The sequence below is a fragment of the Pectinophora gossypiella genome, chromosome 8 (assembly GCF_024362695.1).
Source record: "Pectinophora gossypiella chromosome 8, ilPecGoss1.1, whole genome shotgun sequence".
In the NCBI taxonomy this organism is placed as follows: Eukaryota; Metazoa; Arthropoda; class Insecta; order Lepidoptera; family Gelechiidae; genus Pectinophora; species Pectinophora gossypiella.
The window spans coordinates 1353713-1375701 of NC_065411.1; the positions used below are offsets into that span (position 1 = coordinate 1353713).

The 21989-nt window shown below is 39.3% G+C and overlaps 1 protein-coding gene across 1 annotated transcript in view; it reads right to left on the reverse strand.

The window, feature by feature from the left end:
- LOC126368900 (forkhead box protein K1-like) overlaps positions 1 to 21356 on the reverse strand; it is a 74806-nt gene extending 53450 nt beyond the window's left edge. The window contains exon 1 of the mRNA XM_050013128.1: positions 20525 to 21356. Within this exon, the coding sequence (XP_049869085.1) occupies positions 20525 to 20889 (365 nt within the window). The 5' untranslated portion in view covers positions 20890 to 21356. The remainder of the gene's footprint in view (positions 1 to 20524) is intronic.
- Between the last annotated feature and the right edge of the window lie 633 nt (positions 21357 to 21989).

Below are 21989 nucleotides of genomic sequence, written 5' to 3' on the forward strand. Positions count from 1 at the left end.
ACTTATAGAAAAACGTCCTGCAGCTGTACAAGTGTACTATATCCCATGCCGAAGGTTGTCTGGAAGAGATCGCTCTTAGCGATAAGGCCGCCTTTGTCCACCTTAGAATAAGTTTATCCTGTAAATGGCGCTAATACCTGCAGACGCCATTAAATTTTATTTTAAGTTATACCTGTCATTTTCTTGTCCGTTGAAAAAGAAAGGGACGGGTAATCGACAGACATACAATTTATGGAATACACGTCAATTTTAAGCAGAAATCTATAACAACCGTCTAAAAATTTTACATCGGCCAATAACCCGACGGAATTAAGTAGACAGCGCGTCAAACGGATTGCATACCAGCGAGATGCCTATTTTATTTGCACGGGTTATTCATTCATTTTAAAATTTCGGCGGACATGTAAATGACGAGTATAACTTAAAATAAAATTAAGTGGTGTCTGCAGGAAACGGGGCCATTGTCTTGTTTTGTGTGCAATAAAGTGTTTTATTGTGTATGTCGTTTCCATATCTCGGGCCTATGGAGTCCCGGATTTTGGAAGGCGTGCGTGGGACCGAAGCCAACACGTAGGGGCCCCTTAAGACAATTTATTCTAAATGTTGTGTGACACCAACCGGCGATTATCCCTGTATCCCTTATTATTATTATCGTGAGGAAACCGACATTCCCGAGAAAAGCGTTTCAGAGCTGTACAGGGCTGGTTTTCCCTTCGCGGGTAGGAAGATCAGACAGGCAGTCGCTTCTGTAAAAGACCGGACTTGACAAATCTTCAGGATAGGTGAGCGGACTCGATTGTCTTTTGTCGATTTTTCTTCTTGACAATTATTTGCCCGAAGATCTATTAAAAAAAAAATCAAATATTTATTTTTCAAAATTGGCTTACAAAGTTAGCGCTTTTTGAACTTCATAAAAAATTAAATTACATATTATGTAACTAGCTGTAAAACTACTACCACATCGGAATCTGTAACGCTGAGGGAAACACGTGGCCAGAAAACCTCAGCACAGGGCCCTATCTATCGGACGTCTTCATTTTTGTAATTATTATTTTCTTTTTTTACTTCTATACGTATTCCTAGTATCTATAGGTAAATGTTGTATATAGTTTTCTCTTTAATTTCATTCCGTTGACCAGGTACAATCGCCTTACCAAGCATTCATTTAAAAAAAACACAGAATTATGAACAATTGTGTCAATACGTGGCATAGCGTGCTGTAACCAATAATGTGGCGTTCCTGAGAATGTTCCCACTTTGGGAACCTTCCCGGCAGTAAAAAGGCGTAAAAGTTATGTTAAAGCACTTTATTACCTAAGCTTTAGACAGATAGATCAGAGTACTGTCACGAGCATTAATATGTATACACTTTGGTACCATGTCACATTAACTTTTTTGACAAATTGAACTGTAAGTCTCACTAAATGTCAAATATGTTAGTGCGACAGAGTCCTAAAGTGGGTACATTACATTGCTCATGACTGTACATGAAAGAACAATTTGGAAAAGAAAAGCGGCCAGTGTCCTTACTATTAAAGAGTTTTTTACAACGGGAACATTTCCTCTTTGGGAATATTGAAGGAGACGGCGCATCACTGGCTGTAACCGTTGATAGAATTCGGTCACGGTACGATTCTAGTCTGTGGCCCGTTGTTAATATCTTTGTTGGAGTTAGGATATTCACGCCATTTTTGTTGTTGCTATGCTTAATGCCATTAACCGGACACAAATATGTGATGTTAATAACAAAGTGGAATTCAGTGGTTTAGAGCCCGAACCGGGATTCAAACCCTCGACGCTTCGATGTAAGCCGCGCGTTCTCCAAACAAAGCTATCAGGGGAAAAATCCATTAAAAAAATATGAATGAACCCCCGTCTCTTTCCCGCACAATAAAAACGAGGAAGTCCAGCATCATTAATTTGTTTTTTTTTGTCAATAAGAAGCGTATAATCGACACGGTTTCGTTTCGTTTTTATTAAGAAGAAAATGAAAACACAGCAATCTTTAATTTTTTCGGTCTACTAATGTTGACTCTACTAGATTTCTTTTACTATACCAGTTGTACGGCACCTATAACATATCGACATTTACATAACATAAGCTTACGACTATATCCCGATTGGGGTAAGCAGAGGTATACGCAGCGCAAGATTAACTAAGTACGGTCTCGAGCATGGAACTATGTCATCATCATCATCAGCCCATTAACGTCCCCACTGCTGGGGCACGGGCCTTCCCTATGGATGGATAGGGAGATCGGGCCATAAACCACCACGCGGGCCCAGTGCGAATTGGTGGTTATTAACGACTGCTGATGCAGCCGGGACCAACGGCTTAACGTGCGTTCCGAAGCACGGAGGAGTTCGAGATGAAAACTTTTTTTTTGTGGTCACCCATCCTATGACCGGCCTTTGCGAAAGTTGCTTAACTTCAACAATCGCAGACCGAGCGCATTGACCGCTGCGCCACCGAGCTCCTCATTGTCTCACTAAATGTCAAATATGTTAGTGCGACAGAGTCCTAAAGTGGGTACATTATATTGCTCATGACTGTACCTGCACCTCTCGGAGATTCGGACATTAGATATTCAGACAATAAGGCCCTGCGCAGACGACGAACCTATGCAATTATATGCAGTAACGCACACGACGCGCAAAAAGTCCGGCGCGTTACTGCATATAATTGCATAGGTTATATTTTCACAGACTAAAAAGTGCGTCACGGATAGTCTGTCGTCTGCGCAGGGCCTAAGCTAGCTAAACTTAGCAACGCGTGAGTGAAGGAGCATGAGAAAGTGTGACACTGATAACAGAGGTAAACAAACCGCGTTATCAGCTAGACTGGGTCACGCTAGATGTGATGTGAGTAGTAATCTAGTTACACTTGCTAATTGGAAATGGTAGACAAAGATATTTATTTATTTATCCTTGTAAGCACCGGTATGCCAGACACAATAGTTGGTTAGTGTCTATTATTTTATAATTATTTATTTTATTAATTACTTTTTATTTTGTCCACATTGGAATAAGTTTATCCTGTAAATATCTTGTAAATATGTGTGCAATAAAGTGTATTATTATTATTATTAAACAATGGGATTTGGATTTTAAAAGGCATCTAGTTCTTAGGAGGTTATAACATTTACACCAACAGCTTATATTAAAACATTAAATAAAATAAAAGTTACATCAGGAATCAGACTGATACATAAGCCAAATATAGATGCACACAACATTTGCAGAAGACAAAGTAATCATTTAGATAGATAACTAAATTATACAAATACAATAATACAGATAATTTAAAAAATATGCTGGAGGACATAAATATTTAAAAAGTAAGGCGAGATTCTATAAACAGATGTGGTTGTGGAACAATTTTAGTTTTGAGATCATTTGTACATACAAGTACCATAGTTTAAACATGAGCACTCAAAAAGTGGAGCGAAAAGTTAGAGCAGATATAGCAATGCATGCTCTAACATTCCGTAATTCGCGATTAGGCGACGAGCTGACAACATGTGGATTTGTTTATCCCGACCGCGCGCTATAATGTCAAAAACATAATTTAATGGTAATTTTATTGGTACTAATGTTTTATTTATATTTTTATCTCTTTCTTCTTATCGCGTGGGTGTGAAATGGAATATCAGGCTCATCAACCCTGGTGTCAGGATTAATGATTGATTGAGCCGCCAAAGGCCCCTGACATGGCTCATGTAACGATTACTCACTTACATCAGTAAATAGTACCATCGCTATAAACGGGTATATTCTTATCTGAAGTGTAGTTTTTCACTAACACAGTTATACAGCTCATCACCTATCACGATTTAGCTCTGATTACCCCAATTTGGATGTAGTCATGAGCTTAAGTTATGTTTTCACGCCAAAACTGCCAAACCTCGACTATACCTATAAATAATGTGACACCGAAACTTCGGTTACGTATCTTTTGGAAGAAAATCCAATCTTCTAGTATAACATAACAACAAGTTTAACTAATTATCGTGCAGAGTTGAAAGTTACAAAATATACCATCACTTTGAGCTAAAAATAAAGTACCTCTGAATAAACAAACAATCAATGGAATTTCACACCTTAGCATTACACGTAGTGGAAAATTCAATCATTTCGTATTACGGAATGACCATGAAAGCTATTGTTAACCTCAAACAAGAAGTTACAGAGTAACCTACACATAGGTGTATATGTATGTCGTAGGTTTTACCTAAATAAACTTTATTTATTATTTTTTTTTAAAGTTATGTTGGCAATTTCAAAAAAGGAACATCACGTCACTTTAAAAAAAAAACGTTTTGCCGGGTGTACCATCCGCGACTTCGAAGAAAAAACAAGTGAAGACAGATTGAGTCGTTGTGCGAAGCGTAAACTGAAAAACTAGTTTCTGTATTGGATTTTATTAATATTACTTATTATAATTCGTAGTAATAATAATTGGTATTCGTAATGATATTTATGGTAATATTAACTGATTATAACTGGGTATGTCACGAATATTTACGTTTTATTATAGAGTTAGTTAACAGTTATACCTGTCATTTTCCTATCCGCCGAAAAGGAAAGGGACGGACAACTTAATTTTAAATTGAATGAATGAATAACCCGGGCGAATGAAATAGGCATCTCGTTGCGCGTAAATAGGTCGTCGTAAACCAATGATTTTCGAAATTGTTTTCGAATTCATGTGTGGATTATAAACGATTATCGCGTGTTCAGCGGTTAACGAAAAATATGAGAGGAAACCCACAATCCCGATAAAATACCTAGTGACCTAACTTAGTCTGGTACTCGCGGGTTCTAAGGTCAGACAGGCAGTTGCTTCTGTAAAAAAAACCGGACCTGTCAAATCTTCAGGTTAGGTAAGTGGACCCTGTGAAGTGGAAGTGACGAAACAGTGAGTATAGTGACAGATTATCAACCCGTCATAAGCATAAATACTCAAAATTAAGTAATTAGACATTACACAAAATAATACATTAATAGGAAAAAAGTAACGAACTGAAAAACGAAAATCACCACTACTTACGCAGAACATGGTTCAGATTTTAAAACACAGATAACAAAGGCCACCGCCAATCACAATAAACAATAACATTGATAGTTCCATCTCTTTCCCGCGCCATATCTCCGTACTATATCCGTATGTAGGAGCGAGATGGCATGTGTAAACATTAGGGCTCAAAACAGACCGGTGAAACATTCCGTACGGTTGTTTATTTACTACAGGAATAGACGTTCTTGGACTTTGAGTTTAGTTTTTGTAAGGAGTGGTGTATAATCTAGACAGATGATCGACCTCATCAACTTTGGTGTCAGCGTTACTATTGAGCCGCCTAAAGGCTCCTGGAAGTAACAGAAGCCGGGGCCAACTGTTTAATGCACTCTCTCAATGTTTGTTTTTATAAAAGAGATAAATATACGTAACATAAACAGCCTATAATACGCCTCACTGCCACAGGGCACACGCCTCCCCTGATTCAACCGGAGGGGATATGAAACATAGCAAATAGATAATAAAATTTAGACTGTATTAACCTATTTACATTAGATACGGGCCTCCGTGGTCCAGTGGTTGAGCGTTGAGCTCACGATCCGGAGGTCCTGGGTTCGATTCCCGGTGGGGACATATCACAAAAATTACTTTACGGTCCCTAGTTTGGTTAAGACATTACTGGCTGATCACCAGGTTGTCCGAAAGTAAGACAATCCGTGCTTCGGAAGGCAAGTCAAGCCGTTGGTCCCAGTTACTACTTACTGTATGTACGTAGTCGTTACATGAGTCTTGTCAGGGGCCTTTGGCGGCTCAATAGTAACCCTGACACCAAGGTTGATGACGTTGGTAATCCACCTCACAACCCACACGATAGAAGATTAGATAATTATATTATAAACCTATCTATCTGTTACTAATACTAGGTTAAGCTTTCTGTTACTAACATAATATGGACTAGTTTCCGAAATAAATATTTTGAATTTGGATTTATCTTCACGTTATGTGCTTTTCAGATCAAAAATAAAGGGCCGATCACTTTTCCTACTTTTCTTGACACTTTTATCTCCGGAAGGGTAGGCAGGGGCTACTAAGATAAACAGGTGCGACTAAACTATAAAGGAAGGGTTATAGCACTTTTCAAGTGACAGCTTTCAGCGGTCCATATTTGTCTGGCCAAGTATTGAATAGCGTTAGATACAAACTTAGGTAACAACTTGATATTATTGTAACTTCACCCAAGCAGCTACAAAACCAATATGGTTACTTTGTACTTCAAACGCATCCTGTTTGCATACCTCTCGTGAAGTGAAATTTGATCTTTGTCTATGGAATTCGCAGGACAAGCGAGAGTTCAGTTTTTGTTACAAACTGGTTTATTTTCCGTCTATCTGTGACTATTATTACTATATCTACCTCCATGGTCCAGTGGTTAAGCGCTGGGTTCACGATCCGGAGGTCCCGGGTTCGATGCCCGGTGGGGACACATCACAAAAATTACTTTATGGTCCCTAGTTTGGTTAGGACATTACTGGCTGATCACCAGGTTGTCCGAAAGTAAGATGATCCGTGTTTCGGAAGGCACGTTAAGCCGTTGGCCCCGGTTACTTACTGATGTAAGTAGTCGTTATGTGAGCCATGTCAGGGGCCTTTGGCGGCTTAATAGTAACCCTGACACCAGGGTTGATGAGGTCGGTACTCCACCTCACAACCCACACGATAGAAGAAGATTATTACTATTACGCCTACGGCATTGGCACACCCTCGACACACCCTATAGAAAATCTCAATAAGTGCGAGTGAGACACAGGTTGCTAGTTGCAATTTCGTTCCTGTGGAAATTGACTCATCTTCATAGGCATACATTTCGAAAATTGACATCTTAGTGAATCTGCCTACTGGCTAAAGGCTTACCTTAGGCTTAGGCAAGGGCGTATTTATATCTTAATCATGATCATAATATCAACCTTATTAGCACTTCAATTACAAGTCATACTGCCTACCTCAAAAGGGACTACAGGCATAGAATATTAAATAATACTACGTATAGAACGGCAACTCTCCGCTCCCCACCAGCGTCTGAGCTAGGTTTACCTCACCCCCCCCCCCCTCTCCCCTTGAACATAGTTTAGACTAAAATCGTATGGTGTCAGACGTCACACACACAGTTCCGCGTGTACGATAACGTCAATGTGTAGTGTCTGTGTAAAACGAGGTTGTTTGTATGAAGTGTCCCGGGGTGTGCTACAGGTGTCACTTATACATCGATCTATATCAATGTATGTATGCATGTGAAGAGCGTGCGAATCCCGCGAGTGCGATGCACCGGCGGAATGCCGTCGGGTTGCGCGCGCGCGCCTGTGGGCGACCGGCGACGGTTAGCGCGGGAATTTGAATAATCCTGTACCATAATGCAAATACAACAGAGGGTTAGACGAAGAGGATCTTTACCAAGGATGTCGTTCACAAAGTTCACAGTCCATACTAATATTATAAATGCAGGTTAAATATTATAAGTGCAATTTTCACTAACACAGTTGGCTCGACCATTATAGACGGTCAAACGGCTCACCACCTATCACATTGCTCTAAAAAAAGCTCGGTGAAGTGTGGGTACTTAGTTCACCTTCCGATGGATGTACCTCTGGCTACCCCTATTGGGATATAGTTGCTCACGACTATATCGGTAGGTATGTTATGTTATTATAAATATGAAATTACTATCTATCTGTCTGTCTACTTTCTTTAAATTTTAAACATTTATTATTATTATTATTTATAGGTTTTTTTTAAAAGCCTCGTTACTCGAGAAGCCTAGAGAATTCTCGTGCCTCGACAATGAAAATAGTTCGACAAATCATCACAATCTTCAAACACGGCGTTTGACGTTGCCTACCAAACATCACAACTATGATTTCTCCTTAAACATCTGGTTAAAACACGGTTAAAAAAAACTTTCTCAATCAATAAAAAACAACATCTAGGCCCCACAAGCGGGTTTGCCAGACAAAACAAACAGCAGGGCGTGGCCTGGCAACAGCCCCAGTAGCATACAGCCTTATCCTTATGCCATGACAAACATGCTATAGCAACTACACAAGGTAAATACTGCTAATATTAGACTTACATGATAGGTTATGTAGCTGTCCTTGTTATGTTTTGTGACAATTGCCCCGATTCCTGCAGACATCTCTTAATTTTACTTTAAGTTATACCTGTCATTTTCTTATCCGCCGAAAAGGAAAGGGACGGATGATTGACAGCTCTTAATTTTAGGAAGAATGAGTATATAAATGAATAACCCAGGCGAATTTTTAGACGGTTGTTTTAGATTTGTGCTTAAAATTGACGTGTGTTCCATAAATTTTATGCTTGTCGATTACCCGTCCCTTTCCTTTTCGGCGGATAAGAAAATGACAGATATAACCTAAAATAAAATTAGATGGTATTTACAGGAATTAGCACCATTGTTATGTTATCATTTCAATTATGTTGATAGAAGCTAATAATTTTTGGCCAACGACAAAGGTTCTGAATTCGGTTGTATTATATTTCTGTGGTATAAAATGTGTATTATGTGTATTGTGTGTGTGTGTGTGTGTATGTGTGGGTTTAAAACGTTATAATTAAAGCACATAATAACGGGTTCTTACCGCGTTTAAATGGGGATATGAGACTCCCGATATTTCGACACTGTTGCAAGTGCCATGATCACGGGATGACTGATGAGATTGGAGTGGAGTAGGTAGATCCATAATTTTAAAACGTTTAAAACGTTGCCATAGAAACGTTTATCATCATAAAGGCCTATAATGACATACCAACAGGGGATAAAAGGATAAGAAGAGAAGGGAGAACAACAAAGCCCAAGCGAAGCCACGGCCAAACATGATACAAGACAATTTTGGCACGTGAACCTCTGTTACTTCAACCGGCAAATATATAAATAAACCACAAAAGCTGTGGCTGTCTACAAGACACATATCGTCTGGAAACTAGGCTGAGACTGTCTCGTTCTAGATCCAACCAATGTCTACATTTAGACAAAGACATGTCGAACTTCATTTCGATAATCACGAATAGGCTAATTTCCAACTAATCAAATCAGTTTTTTTTTTTGACGCGACTTATTGTAGGATTGCCGCAGATGGCATTAACTACTTGGCCGGACAAATGGGGAGAGCGAAATATTTGAAAAAATTAATCGACCCTAGTGGGTCGATAGCGATAAGCGCTGATTGAGGGAAATCGTCGACCACGCCGGCGGGGTCGGTATCGGGGTCCTGAAGTGTTTGGTGTCGCGAGCTAATTGGCTGCCTCTATGGCTAGAGTAATCGGGTCGTCGGGATCGTATATTACGTCCTTCAAAAATCAGTTACAGTTATGGAATTTGTATGAAAAAGCAACCTGTGACGACATAGAAAAACGTTACAAATTGTCGCACTTATTATTACATTTTTCTTTATTAAAATTCGTAACAAATAAGATAAATAAAAAAAAGAAAATATTTGTCGCCTTTAGGTCTGTCTTTATTTAGTAATAAGAATATCATAATTCGTCTTTGACCTAGGAAACTACCCATCATCATCATTATCAGCCGCACCACACCCACTGCTGGGCATAGGCCTCCCCCAAGGATCTCCACGACGTTCGGTCCTGCGCAGAAAACTACCCAATTATAAATAAATAAAAATCCTCTCACCCTAAACGCATATACCGTCTCCGTATCGTCACGGGTGAAAAAGTTTATTATTGATTTATTTATTTATTTTTTATGAGTTCTAAATTCATGTTTAGATCACAAATAATTGATATCAAGTGGTTTCCAGGACTTGCTACTTGCTACTTGGACTGTGCCCTGTTAATGACAGTACTACGCTCATCCCATAAACATATCTGGCGAGGAGTGGTAATACTACACATCCTAAACGTACTAGAAATAAAATAACTTTTCCAACCACAAAATTTCCGAAGAAACTGTTAAGTCAACATATAAACAGCACAAAGTCAACCATTATCGCGTTTACTAGGTCGCCAAACCTGTATCTAATGATAAAGTATTCATAATACCGCCAGTCTAGCGAGACCCCTGGTATTTAGGCGGGTTAAGTCTGGTAAAGGTGAAGTTATATTGGTAGGAGACAACCTTCAACTGCGCGACACAACGTTTTAGCGTGCCGTCAAAACAAACATGGTTTGGTGGGGATATTCTTTACACATATACGCGCACATATCGCGTACGTACATATGCGTTTTAACACAAAAAAAATATAACGAAATGACGTCATAATAATTATGAACAATAAAACACGTATAGCGTAGATTCTATTCCCTTCTATCGTGTGGGATGTGAGGTGGATTACCAACCCCATCAACACTGGTGTCAGGGTTACTATTGAACCGCCAAAAGCCCCTGACATGGCTCATGTAACGACTACCTACTAACTTGCATCAGTAAGTAGTAACCGGGACCAACGGCTTAACGTGCCTTCCGAAGCACGGATCATCTTACTAGATTCTGTAGATTCTATGCTGGACTGGGAGTGACTGGCAGCTGCTTGTCTTCCCAGGCATGTCGTCAAACCCGACAGAGGGATTATTATGGGCGATAGGCTGATCCCTTGTCACCATAATGTTCATCATATCCATCTTACGACTTTGTATCAACACTCGTGGCTGCAAACTGCCTACCCCATTAGGGATTCCATTAGGGATGTATATATGACAAGCGTAGAAGAGAAAAATGATAAGTTTGTTTTAGGCAAGGAGTAAGAGATATTAAAAAAAAACATGTTTTTAAGAACTTTTTGGTGATATGGAGCTTTATTTTTGAATTACACGCCTTCGTCTCACGTTCGAAATTCGAAAATATATACCCACTTCACGTAGCACATCAGAACTTGTCATTTGCAAGATGAGACAGACACATTCTCGCACGCAAATTGTCCCATCCATGCCGCAAGGAATATAGAAAATCTAAGCATTAATTTAGGTAGAATAAAAATCTCCGCTTAAATATGCGAGATTGTTTTGAAATTCAAAACAGATGTGAAACAGCGGGCAGGCTAAATGTTGAAATCTTAAATCTTCGGTATTTTGTTGCGGATTCGTTAACAGGCGGAAGATACTGTTTTAGAAACACGTGTTCGCGAATTTGAAGGTCGCGAGAGATAAGGAAACACAAAGCGTTATATAAAGATAACATTTATAATTTCAGACGACCTGTGGTCCAGTGGTTGAGCGTTGGGCTCACGATCCGGAGGTCCTGGGTTCGATTCCCAATGGGGACATATCACAAAAAATACTTTGTGGTCCCTAGTTTGGTTAGGACATTACAGGCTGATCACCTGATCGTCCGAAAGTAAGATGATCCGTGCTTCGGAAGGCACGTTAAGCTGTTGGTCCCGGTTACTACTTATTGATGTAAGTAAGTAGTCGTTACATGAGCCATGTCAGGGGCCTTTGGCGGCTCAATAGTAACCCTGACAATAGGATCGATGACGTTGGTACTCCACCTCACAACCCACACGATAGAAGATTTCAGACAGGGCTTTCCTAGTGTTTAGTGTTAGCATTACACGTATTATGATTTTGGATAAAAGAAAATCATAGAATAATGGTACATGATTTTTGTTTTTATAGCACTCGCTTGTGCTTAGGGAAACTCACAATGAGAAAATTAAATCGAAACAATTCTGACTCGGACGGGACTTGAAACCTGCAGCTCTTGCGCTTAACGGGTCCTCCTCCTGTCCATGCGAAATTCTTTCGATATCATCATTAAGCCGACGCCAGCTCCATCTATCTAGAATATTGAGTACTAATATTATTTAGACCGACAACTCTACAGTTACATGTAGATTTCAACTTAAGTATCGTAAAGATGACCTTAGCTATTTTTAAATGATTTTATGATGTTTATTATGTGTTTTTTTTTTTACTTATCGCTCTAAGCAATATTTGTGAGCGATGACGTGTGTGTTCTACACAGCTCCAGTGCGAGTTGACGCACATGCGCAAAGTAAATATAAAAATGAATTCCATTTAACCCAAATGATTGCATGGGAATTTTACCGCTCTTATAAAAGGTTAGTGAGTCGCAAGCACTTGTTTACCAATAGGTGTCATTGCGCAAGCACATCGTTGGCAGTGCACCGCACTGGCGTGCGTGGCTGTTAGGGCTGGTGACACACGGGGAGGGAATTTGCGCGCGACCGCTGCGGGCAGCAAGCGTGAAACACAACATAAGCCGCCGCTGCGTCAAAACACAACATAAGCTCACGACATATCTCAATGGAACGGACTTCGAATCTGCAATTACCAAAAATTCTGGATATTCTCTATAGTCTCTGTGATCCTGTGGCACACTGGCTTGCTTCTCAAACGGGGAGCAACAGTTCGAACCCCGGTATCAAACTTGCACCAATGAGTTATCAATTTACCTTGAGTGGAGTTTTCACTAACACAGTTTTGTTAACGTGACTTATTGTAGATTTGCCGCAGATGGCATTAACTACTTGGCCGGGCAAATGGGGAGCGCTGAAGGCTCTCACCCGGTACAACGTTTATGACAACAGGCCTGAGAGTACCCAGTTGGGCGCGTACCTCGGCTCAGGGCGTCGTCTGAGAGGATAAATATTTGAAAGAATTAATCGACCCTAGTGGGTCGATAGCGATAAGCGCTGAACTAACACAGTTAGCTCGATCGTTATAGACGGTAATACGGCTCACCATCTATAGATAAAGATAGATAGATAGATAAAATACTTTATTGAGCACAATGGACACAAAATACAGAGATAAGGACAGCAAATACAGAAAAGCACAACAGGCGGCCTTATTGCTCATGCAGCAATTTCGTCCAGGCAACCTTTGGGCACAGGAAAATTTTAATCACGTTGGTCTAACAGAAAGCTCGGTGAGGTGTGGGTACTTAGTTCGTCTTGCGATGGATGTACTTCTGACTACTGCTTGGAATATTATAGGACTTCGTACATGTTGCAAGTTGGGTAGTTTTTTTTTCAAGTAACATCAAGGTGAAGCTCAAAACCAAATATGGCAGAGAACTTATACCAGCTTAATATATCAAAATTATAATTACGCCCGTAACCCTCCGTGCTGCAGATCCAGGGTGTTTTAAAGAAAAGCCAGATCAAGAGTACTCTAAACATTTACAACACGAGAGTGGAAGAGACCCAAATGGTGTGTCAGGATCATAGTAATGTGGAGTTCCATGGTCTCTGTCTACGGGGCTTTTTGGCGGGAACGGAAACGGGACGGTTGCTTTCTTCATTGAATAATCTAAATAATTAATACGAAGTGGTGTTTTGTTGTTAGTGATCGCATTAAGTTAGTCAGAAAACATTCGCGATAGTGTTATTATATCGAAATATTCAATAAACAAAGTGTACCTATCTATTTTCGCTTCGTGCCAACAAGCCGCGTGATAACTCGAAAGTTTATGCGGTCTTTTGAGTTAATTCGTTTGGGGTTCGGAGTAGGAGTCTGTTGGAGGGTGGGGGCTTAGGTTTCATCAGTCATCGTCATCACCTTTTATCATTTCATTAATCATCATTAAGAAAAAAATACATAAGACATGGCTGTATGGGCATAGTTCCCTTTACCTTGCCCTTCGGGGAAACTAAAAAAAAAGTCTCTGCCTACTCGCGCTGTGGCGTGATAATATGTATGTATGCATATAACGACGCCCGTAATTTTTTAGAAGTTGAATACACGTGAGTTTTAAAATAAAATCTTCGGCGGTTGTCAATCGCGACGCGCCCGCGCCCATCGCGCGCCTGTGTATCCCCGCGTTACGTAAACCGACGTAGACGCATAAACAAGCGGGTCGTCACCGGCGGAGTAAACACGTGCGGTGTGCACTCGCCTTTATATAGTACAGCGTATATTTACATTCCAAGCTTGACGGATTGCGCTAAAAATATCACCTTACTTTTTTAGACGTCCATCGTTAATGACATTATTTGGAAGGCTAGTTGTAAATAACTACGTTTTTTCTTCTATCGTGTGGGTTACCAACCTCGTAAACTCTGGTGTCAAGGTTATTATTGACCCGCCAAAGGCCCCTGACGTGGCTCATGTAACGACTACTTACTTACATCTGTAAGTAGTAACCGGGACCAACGGCTTAACGTGCCTACCGAAGCACGGATAATATTAATTTCGGACAATCTGGTGATCAGCCAGTAATGTCCTAACCAAACTAGGGACCACAAAATATTTTTTGTTATATATCCCCACCGGGAATTGAACCCGAGACCTGGGGATTCCCATTATAATCCCGACTGGAAAGTTAATAATGTTGTCATTCATTCATTAACAATGCGTTATTTTATAAAGAAGTTAATTAGTGCTATCAAACGTTTGTAGCGAATACAATTATTATGGCGATATCCATTTCTTCGAATATCACACAATATAATAAAAACTTTAAATATATATAAAGGATCGATGTCAAACTAGAACAAACACAGCCAATTAATAACTTTAAAAAAACCGAGTGAATCAATGCGTTTATGTTACGACATTCACTTATTCACAAAACATACTGTAAACAGACTCGTATTTCTAACTTGGTCATTCATTCATATTTGCAAACCTGAAGAAGAAGTTACTTGAACGGGCGTGTCGTAAAAACCGACAGTGATATGATGAAGACATCATTATGGGAGACGGGCTGCCACTGCTTTTTACGGCTGATTTCTGGTAGTGGTTGCCTAGAAGAAATTGCTTCAGAGCAATAAGGTCGCCCATTTGTACTGTTGCTAAATGTTTGTATGTTTTGTTTGTGTGCAATAAAGTATATTTGATTTGATTCACGATCCATTCTAGGACTTCGTATCAGAAATGCAAGTTGTCTTTATTACTTGTAGCTCTACGCATCCCTTTATGGATTATGGGCGTGATGTATGAATGTCACAAGAAAGCCACAATGAAATGACAAGTCTTTATGCGAGCAACTGTTGCACAATGTCGAGTCGTGCGTATTCAGTTATATCTATTACGTATCAGTTTGTTTACGTCCGCGCGTGTGTAACGCAACAGCCTATCTAGATCTTTCTAGCGTCTTTATAATGCGCCTAGACGAGTATGTGCAGAAGTTAGAACTATATCGCACTAACATATTTGATAATTAGTGAGGCTTACAGTTCAATATGTCAAAAAAGTTAATGTGACATGGTACCAAAGTGTACATATTAGTAAGCAATGCAATTTCCACTAACACACTTGGGTCGGCCACTATAGACGCTAATGATAACCTATCACGTTGGTCTAACATAATGCTCGGTGAAGTGAGGGTACTCAGTTGAGGTTACCCAATTGGGAATGTACTCGACAGTTTATGTTGCTAAGTAACAAAAATATCTCCCACTTTGTTGTCTTATACTATACTTTGTTGTCCGAAAGACGATCCGTGCTTCGGAAGGCATGTTAAGCCGTTGGTCCCAGTTACTATTTAACGAACGTAGAACGTAGTCGTTACATGAGTCATGTCAGGGGCCTTTGGCGGTTCAATAGTAACCGTGACACCAGGGTTGATGAGGTTGGTAATCCACCTCACAACCTACACGATAGAAGAGACTATACGACCACATTAGATCAAGCCTATTTCCCAGAAACCACTGATCTCTGCCTGACCCGACGGGAAATAGGCTTGATGAGTGACTCCACTTACGATCCTGACTAACCCAATTGGGAATATAGGCGTGAGCTTGTATTACTTATTATTATTGCGTATGGCGAAAAAAAAAATTTTTTTTAATAGCTTAAGCTATATGATCCACAAAGGATTATAGCTTAAGCTCCCTCAACCAAGTCTCTGCGGCATCCGTCACACAATGCAGCTCGGCTATGCCACCTGGGAACCGCTGTAGAGGGCATTCAAAAATTCAAAAATATTTATTTTTCGAAATTAGCTTACAAAGTTAGCGCTTTTTGAACGTCAAAAAATTAAATTACATATTATGTAACTAGCTGTAAAACTACTACCACATCGGAATCTGTAACGCTGAGGGAAAGACGTGGCCAGAAAACCTCCCAGCACAGGGCCCTAGTCCTACTGTTTCATGTTTTCCTTTCTTTTCTTTTTTAATTCATTCGTTCACTATGTGAGATAGGGTTTGATCCGGGTGACCACATTCACAATATGGCGACTCCTTCAGCTTGTACTACTAGGTATGGTGCTTATGACTGTGTTTACATTTGAAGTGGAAATATAGCGTGTGGCGAAGGTTGTTTGCGGTCGGTTTATGTGTTTATTAGTGCTGATTCCTGTACACAACATCTAATTTTAAGGTAAAGGTAAAGACACGAGCATTCGATAGGATAAAATTTATGGAACACACGTCAATTTTAGGCAGAAATTTAAAAACCCCTCACAAAATTTCATATTGGCTAATCACCCGACAGAATTAAGTTGACTCTACTATTCAACCTACCCAATCGGGAGTACAAGCATTATAATAATATTATGTTAAAAGGGGATAGATAAAAAAATAATTATTAATTAATTTCATAATTATTCACCCATGACGAGAAACAGCCGATCAATAACAGTGAATGGCAGAAAACAGTCAAATAAATAAACTGTAAACATAAACAGTCGGGTAATGATAAGGGATTCTCGTAAACATCTAAATAACAGTCAATGATGCAAACAGGAAAATAGTTCCGAAAACCCCGGTGACTCAGCCCTTTCACTTTTATCAAGAATGCAAGACTTGCAATTGATTCACGAACTTAGAATCGAACTGCTGTTATGTTATTTGTTTTCCTCTCGACGATACTGAGAAAAAATGTGACTCACTTTATCGTGATTATAGGTCACTACTTCAAAGCAATTTTGAAAGTTTGGCATTAACTACTTGGCCGGATATATGGGGAGCGAAAACAAAACAGACAAAATTTAAGATAAACTGAGGGTGCCCAATTGGGCGCGAACCTCGGCTCGGGGCGTCGTCTGAGAGATTATAGGTATTTGACAAATTTAATCGACTCGAAATCGTCAACCACGCCGGAAAGGTCGGTATCGAGATCCTAAAGTATTTGTTGTCGCGAGCTGACTGGCCTCCTCTAGGGCTAGAGTAACCGGGTCGTTAGGATCGTATATTAGGTCCTTTGGGCGCCAATACTTTTCAGCGCAGTTTTGGACCCAAACTTGTGGATTTGTGGATCTCCCATTGATACCTAAACGGTAATTAGAGATTTAAAAATGTTTGACCAGGAGTTTAAGTGTCACATTTAAGCAATTTGACATTTGCGCACATAAAGGCAAATGAGCAATGTAAACAAATATCAAATTGTTGCTTTTTAGATGAATTATTTCAATGTGACCTTTTAACCCGCCAGATTATGAAACAACTACAGATTTACTTAATGTTCAATTCCAAATCATCTCTATACTAAAGTAGTATCACACCCCAGACAGTCCATACAAAAATGACATGAATGAAACGAATGAGTGAGCCACCTAAGGCATAAGAGCGAGCGAGATGCAGTCACGCGCTTACGGCTATTTTAGATTAAAGTGAGACCCAAAGGGGGTGAGATCGACGCCCGACAAGTATTAGTGCGGGCGGAGTTACCGTTCTATTCTTTAATCTATGGACAATAATTTTTCCGTCGCCACAAATGACTCACTTAAGCAGCCACACACTTACTAAGTAGCAGCGCTTAAAGCCTATAAAACCTGTAATAACCTAGCCTATGTTACTTATACCTAAGTGCGAATGTCTAGACCATAGAAGCGGCACAAGGCCGCCTTAGCCACGCAGATGTCATATGTGATGTGACATAGTTCGTCGTACCCGGTTTTAATATACTAGTACTGACTTGGTAGTGACTACTAATATTTGTTTCTTACTATCAAATGTAATATGTAGTATTTATTATCTGTAGACGCGTAGACCCCACCATCATGCGGCAATAATGCAACAAAGAGGGAGAGAGTATTACCTATGTACTATCACATTGGTCTAACAGAAAGCTCAGTGAGGTGTGGGTACTTAGTTCATCTTGCTATAGATGTACCTCTGACTACTCCAATCGGAATATAGTCGTGAGGTTATATAGTGCTGTAAAATAGCATATTAGATGAACATTTACATTCTAATGTTCAAAAAGGGCCACAAATTCTCCTTACAAGTCAGTCAATTACATAAGATCACTAAATCTTTTAAGGGGCAATGTATACGTTTTTACAATAAGATTCCCATTGACATTCAGAATTTGCCTTTCAACTGTTTTAAGATAGTAGTTAAACAGAAACTTTACAAAAAAAGGTTATTATAAAGTTAATGATTATTTAGAAGATATGTATGCATGGAATTAACTGTCTGAGAACTGATATAAGACAGCTAAATTACTCAATTGTATAACAATATTTATTTTTATTTATTTTTTAAAGAATGTCTAGGGCCTTGTGGCGAGGTTTTTCTTGCAGCTTCTTTTCCCCGGCTATACAGGTTGTGAGAAGCTGCAGTAGTTTTAGGCAGATGAGACATTCTTATGTAAAAATAGACAATTCAAAGTGTAAGTCTCAGAGCTCTACCTATCCCAATTGGCGTTAACTGTAAGCTTATATTGTAAATTTAATAAATAAATAAGGATTTATGGCATGACTCTATGGTATGTTTTGCGTTAAAATTCCATTTTATCAGGGTAATATTTTCAATGCATCTATTTTTTAATGATGTTGCTTGCTATCTTACATATTATAATCAATTTAAAATGTGATTCCAAGGTTTATTTTCAGCATACTCGGTGGTCCCTGCCTACCCCAACGGAAAACAGGCGTGATCTTATGCATGTACATGGTTTATTGGTCCTAAATAGGTCAGAAATCTGTTTGGTATGAAACTTGTTAGTATCAAGGCTTTTTATATGGTGTGTTTATTAGTAAACAATAACATTACTATGTGAAGGTTAAACATTCCATTCAAAGAGACATGTTCAATTCATTTAATTATTTTCCGAGTTTTAAAAACTTATTCACGATGCAATACACGGTTCTATTTTCTTAACACATTCACTGTGTATGAACCACATATGAGGCAATTTGAAACTCATAAGTGCATGTCCCATATATGGGGCATATATTTTCTTGCCATAGTGGTCTATGTACATAAACTCGAATGTGTTTATTGATAAATAACATTGCACATGAGGGGTTTATATCAAATTTTCAGTTACACAGTGAAAGTGTAATGTACCTCGGCAATCATTACATTTCCAAATAAAAACTATCCATCAAATGTTTGTTTGTATCTTTTTTAAATCGTCACAAGAAACTAACCACTGTACATAGACACTTTAACCCTGGCTTAAGGCCACAGGCTGAATCCCTTGTTACCATAAGCATATCCATCTTAAGACTTTGCATCAACAGTGGCTGCAAGCTAGTGTTTATGTTAGTGTGCTCAGTTTTCCACATTTCACTTTATGAAAGTTGGTGTATAATTACTTGTGGCTCTTCCCATCATATATCTATAAAGGCTTTTACAAATAAAGCATGTTTTGCCTTGTAACACATACATCAGTACAATAGCTTCAGTTGGTTACGCATAGAGTAAACTTCATTCAGAGTTTACCCCACAATGTATAATGCAAACATTGTAAATACGTTCAATATCTGTCGACTCATGTGATGTTGTGTTATGAAATCAAGGAGGGATGACTGCACTGTACTAAGCAATGTTGTTTGGCATATTATTACAAAAATACTATGACATTTTTCATATTAAATTATTTAAAATTCGTAAGCATTTGTCCTGTGTTTAAAAATCGTAAATTTAATAATATTTTTACCTTTTTACTAAGCTAATAAGTAGCATAACAATCTTATTTACATATTGCCGTATGTTGCATCATCCATCCACTATGATTTGTTTGAGTCTTATCACCAATTTATAAATAAAAGATTATAGTTCATTTAGCTTTTAGCACGCTGATAATACTGTGAATTACATACACACCAAGATAGATAGTAATAAATAATAACCTCAAAGCCTTGTTTATTTACAGACAAAGTTTGAAAGGTTATAATGCAGATAAGGCAGACAATAAACATTGTATTGACAGAAAGTGTACATTCAATTCAATTGTTGTTATATCAGTTTTTCGCACAGAATTCTACTTGGATCCATAGCCACTCTCCAGAAGCATTACTAGCTAATTAGTAATTAGGTAGCTAAATACTTTCACAAAAAAGGGTATAGTGTAGACATAGACCAAGACTCCAATGCAGTAGCGTAATGTATTGCTGAGAATGGTGTTTGTAATCAAATATTTGCAAAACCCAAAAATACAGATTTATGAACTGAAAACCACATGTGTCAACACAGTCATGGTGACAATTATTTCATTTCTTGACAAGTTCAATAACAGGTGGGTAGACATAAACAAATGATTGTTTGTTTACAAACAAAAATCTAATGATGGCTTGTAAATAAATGCTATTAATAGTGTTATCTATGAGGGTGTGGGACTCACCTGCGCGGCAGCAGCATGGCGGCGGAACCCTTGCGCTGGAACACACCGTCCACCAGCACGCCATTCTTGCTGTTGCAGGTCAGGTAGAACTCCGGATGGTCGTAGAACAGCTCCAAGTGGCGTCGCGAAATAAAGCTCGAATGTCCCATATTCACATCCACTTGGCCGCGGCTAGAGTTGCGTCCGATCACGACGCGTTTCTGCCGGATCAAGTACTCGAAGTCGCGGCCGTCGAGGCGCGCGATTGCCACCGGCGGCGGCTCCTGCGCCCACTGCACCTTGGACGGCGACGGCGGCGCCGACTTGAGCGAGAGCAGCGCCCATGCGTCGCTCTCCGAACTCCGCGAGAACTGAGTCTGGGCCATGTCACGCGCGTGCCGATATCACCAACGCTGCGGTGGACACGCGGGGCGCGTACGCCAGCCACGAGGGCGCATCACACTCACAGGATAGCCACCTAGCGCCTCCGCGCACCGACCCGGATATCCGGAACCTGCCGAATCCGTGTCCGCTCTACAGTTTGAGGTTACTGACGGGACGCACATGCGCAAACTTTCTGCTTGTGCGGTAAACAAGAATTATATAAACCACCACACCACCACGTGATAGAACTGTATACATATACCTACTCCGAAACTGCGGATCGATACTATTCCTCTATGAGGTGCAGTATGTGATCAAAATATTGAACTTTCGGGTGTTGCACAACTGAATTTTCGCAATTGGAACGAAATTAGACACTAAAGTAAACACGAGGCGAGAACAAAAATAACCAAAAACGTCAGTTCGGCAACGCAGTTTACAAGTTCGCTGCGCCATCTACACAACACAGCAAAAAATTGTACTAAATATATCCATTTCGTTACACGCATGAAAATTTCGAATCAATTCTAAAGAATCAGAAATCTGTTCTGTGAAGTTATTGGTTCAGGGAGACATATACGTTCAATTCTGAATAAACAATAAATTCTTGCTTTTGTGCATGAGAAAGATTAAAAGCTAAATATGATTTAAAAGATGAATAAATATAAATTATTCAGCTTCTTGCGTAAAACGAAGCTAGTTCAAATAGTGTTGTACTTGCACTACAAAAGAAAACGATCAATAATTTATATTTACAAAATGTAATCTTACCTTTTGGGAAACGTTTACGGAAGTTTCTATGTTAATTACATAGTAAATATTTATGTCCAACTCCATCCAACAATCTAATAATATGACTGATAAGAATTATGGTGTACTGAGGTGGACAAAAATTCATTGTAAAAAGATCGATCTTTTTATTAAACTCAGTCCCTTAACATCTTCTTATCGTTATCTTATGGCATTGAAATTGTTTGATTGAACCCAGTATTTTACCATTCGGACAGCATTTTATCCGTCTTCTATCTTTGGCTTTTGCATACAACTTTTGGATGGTAGCTGGTATCCTTAGCTCAGTTTTAAAACTTTTAGGGATAACAGC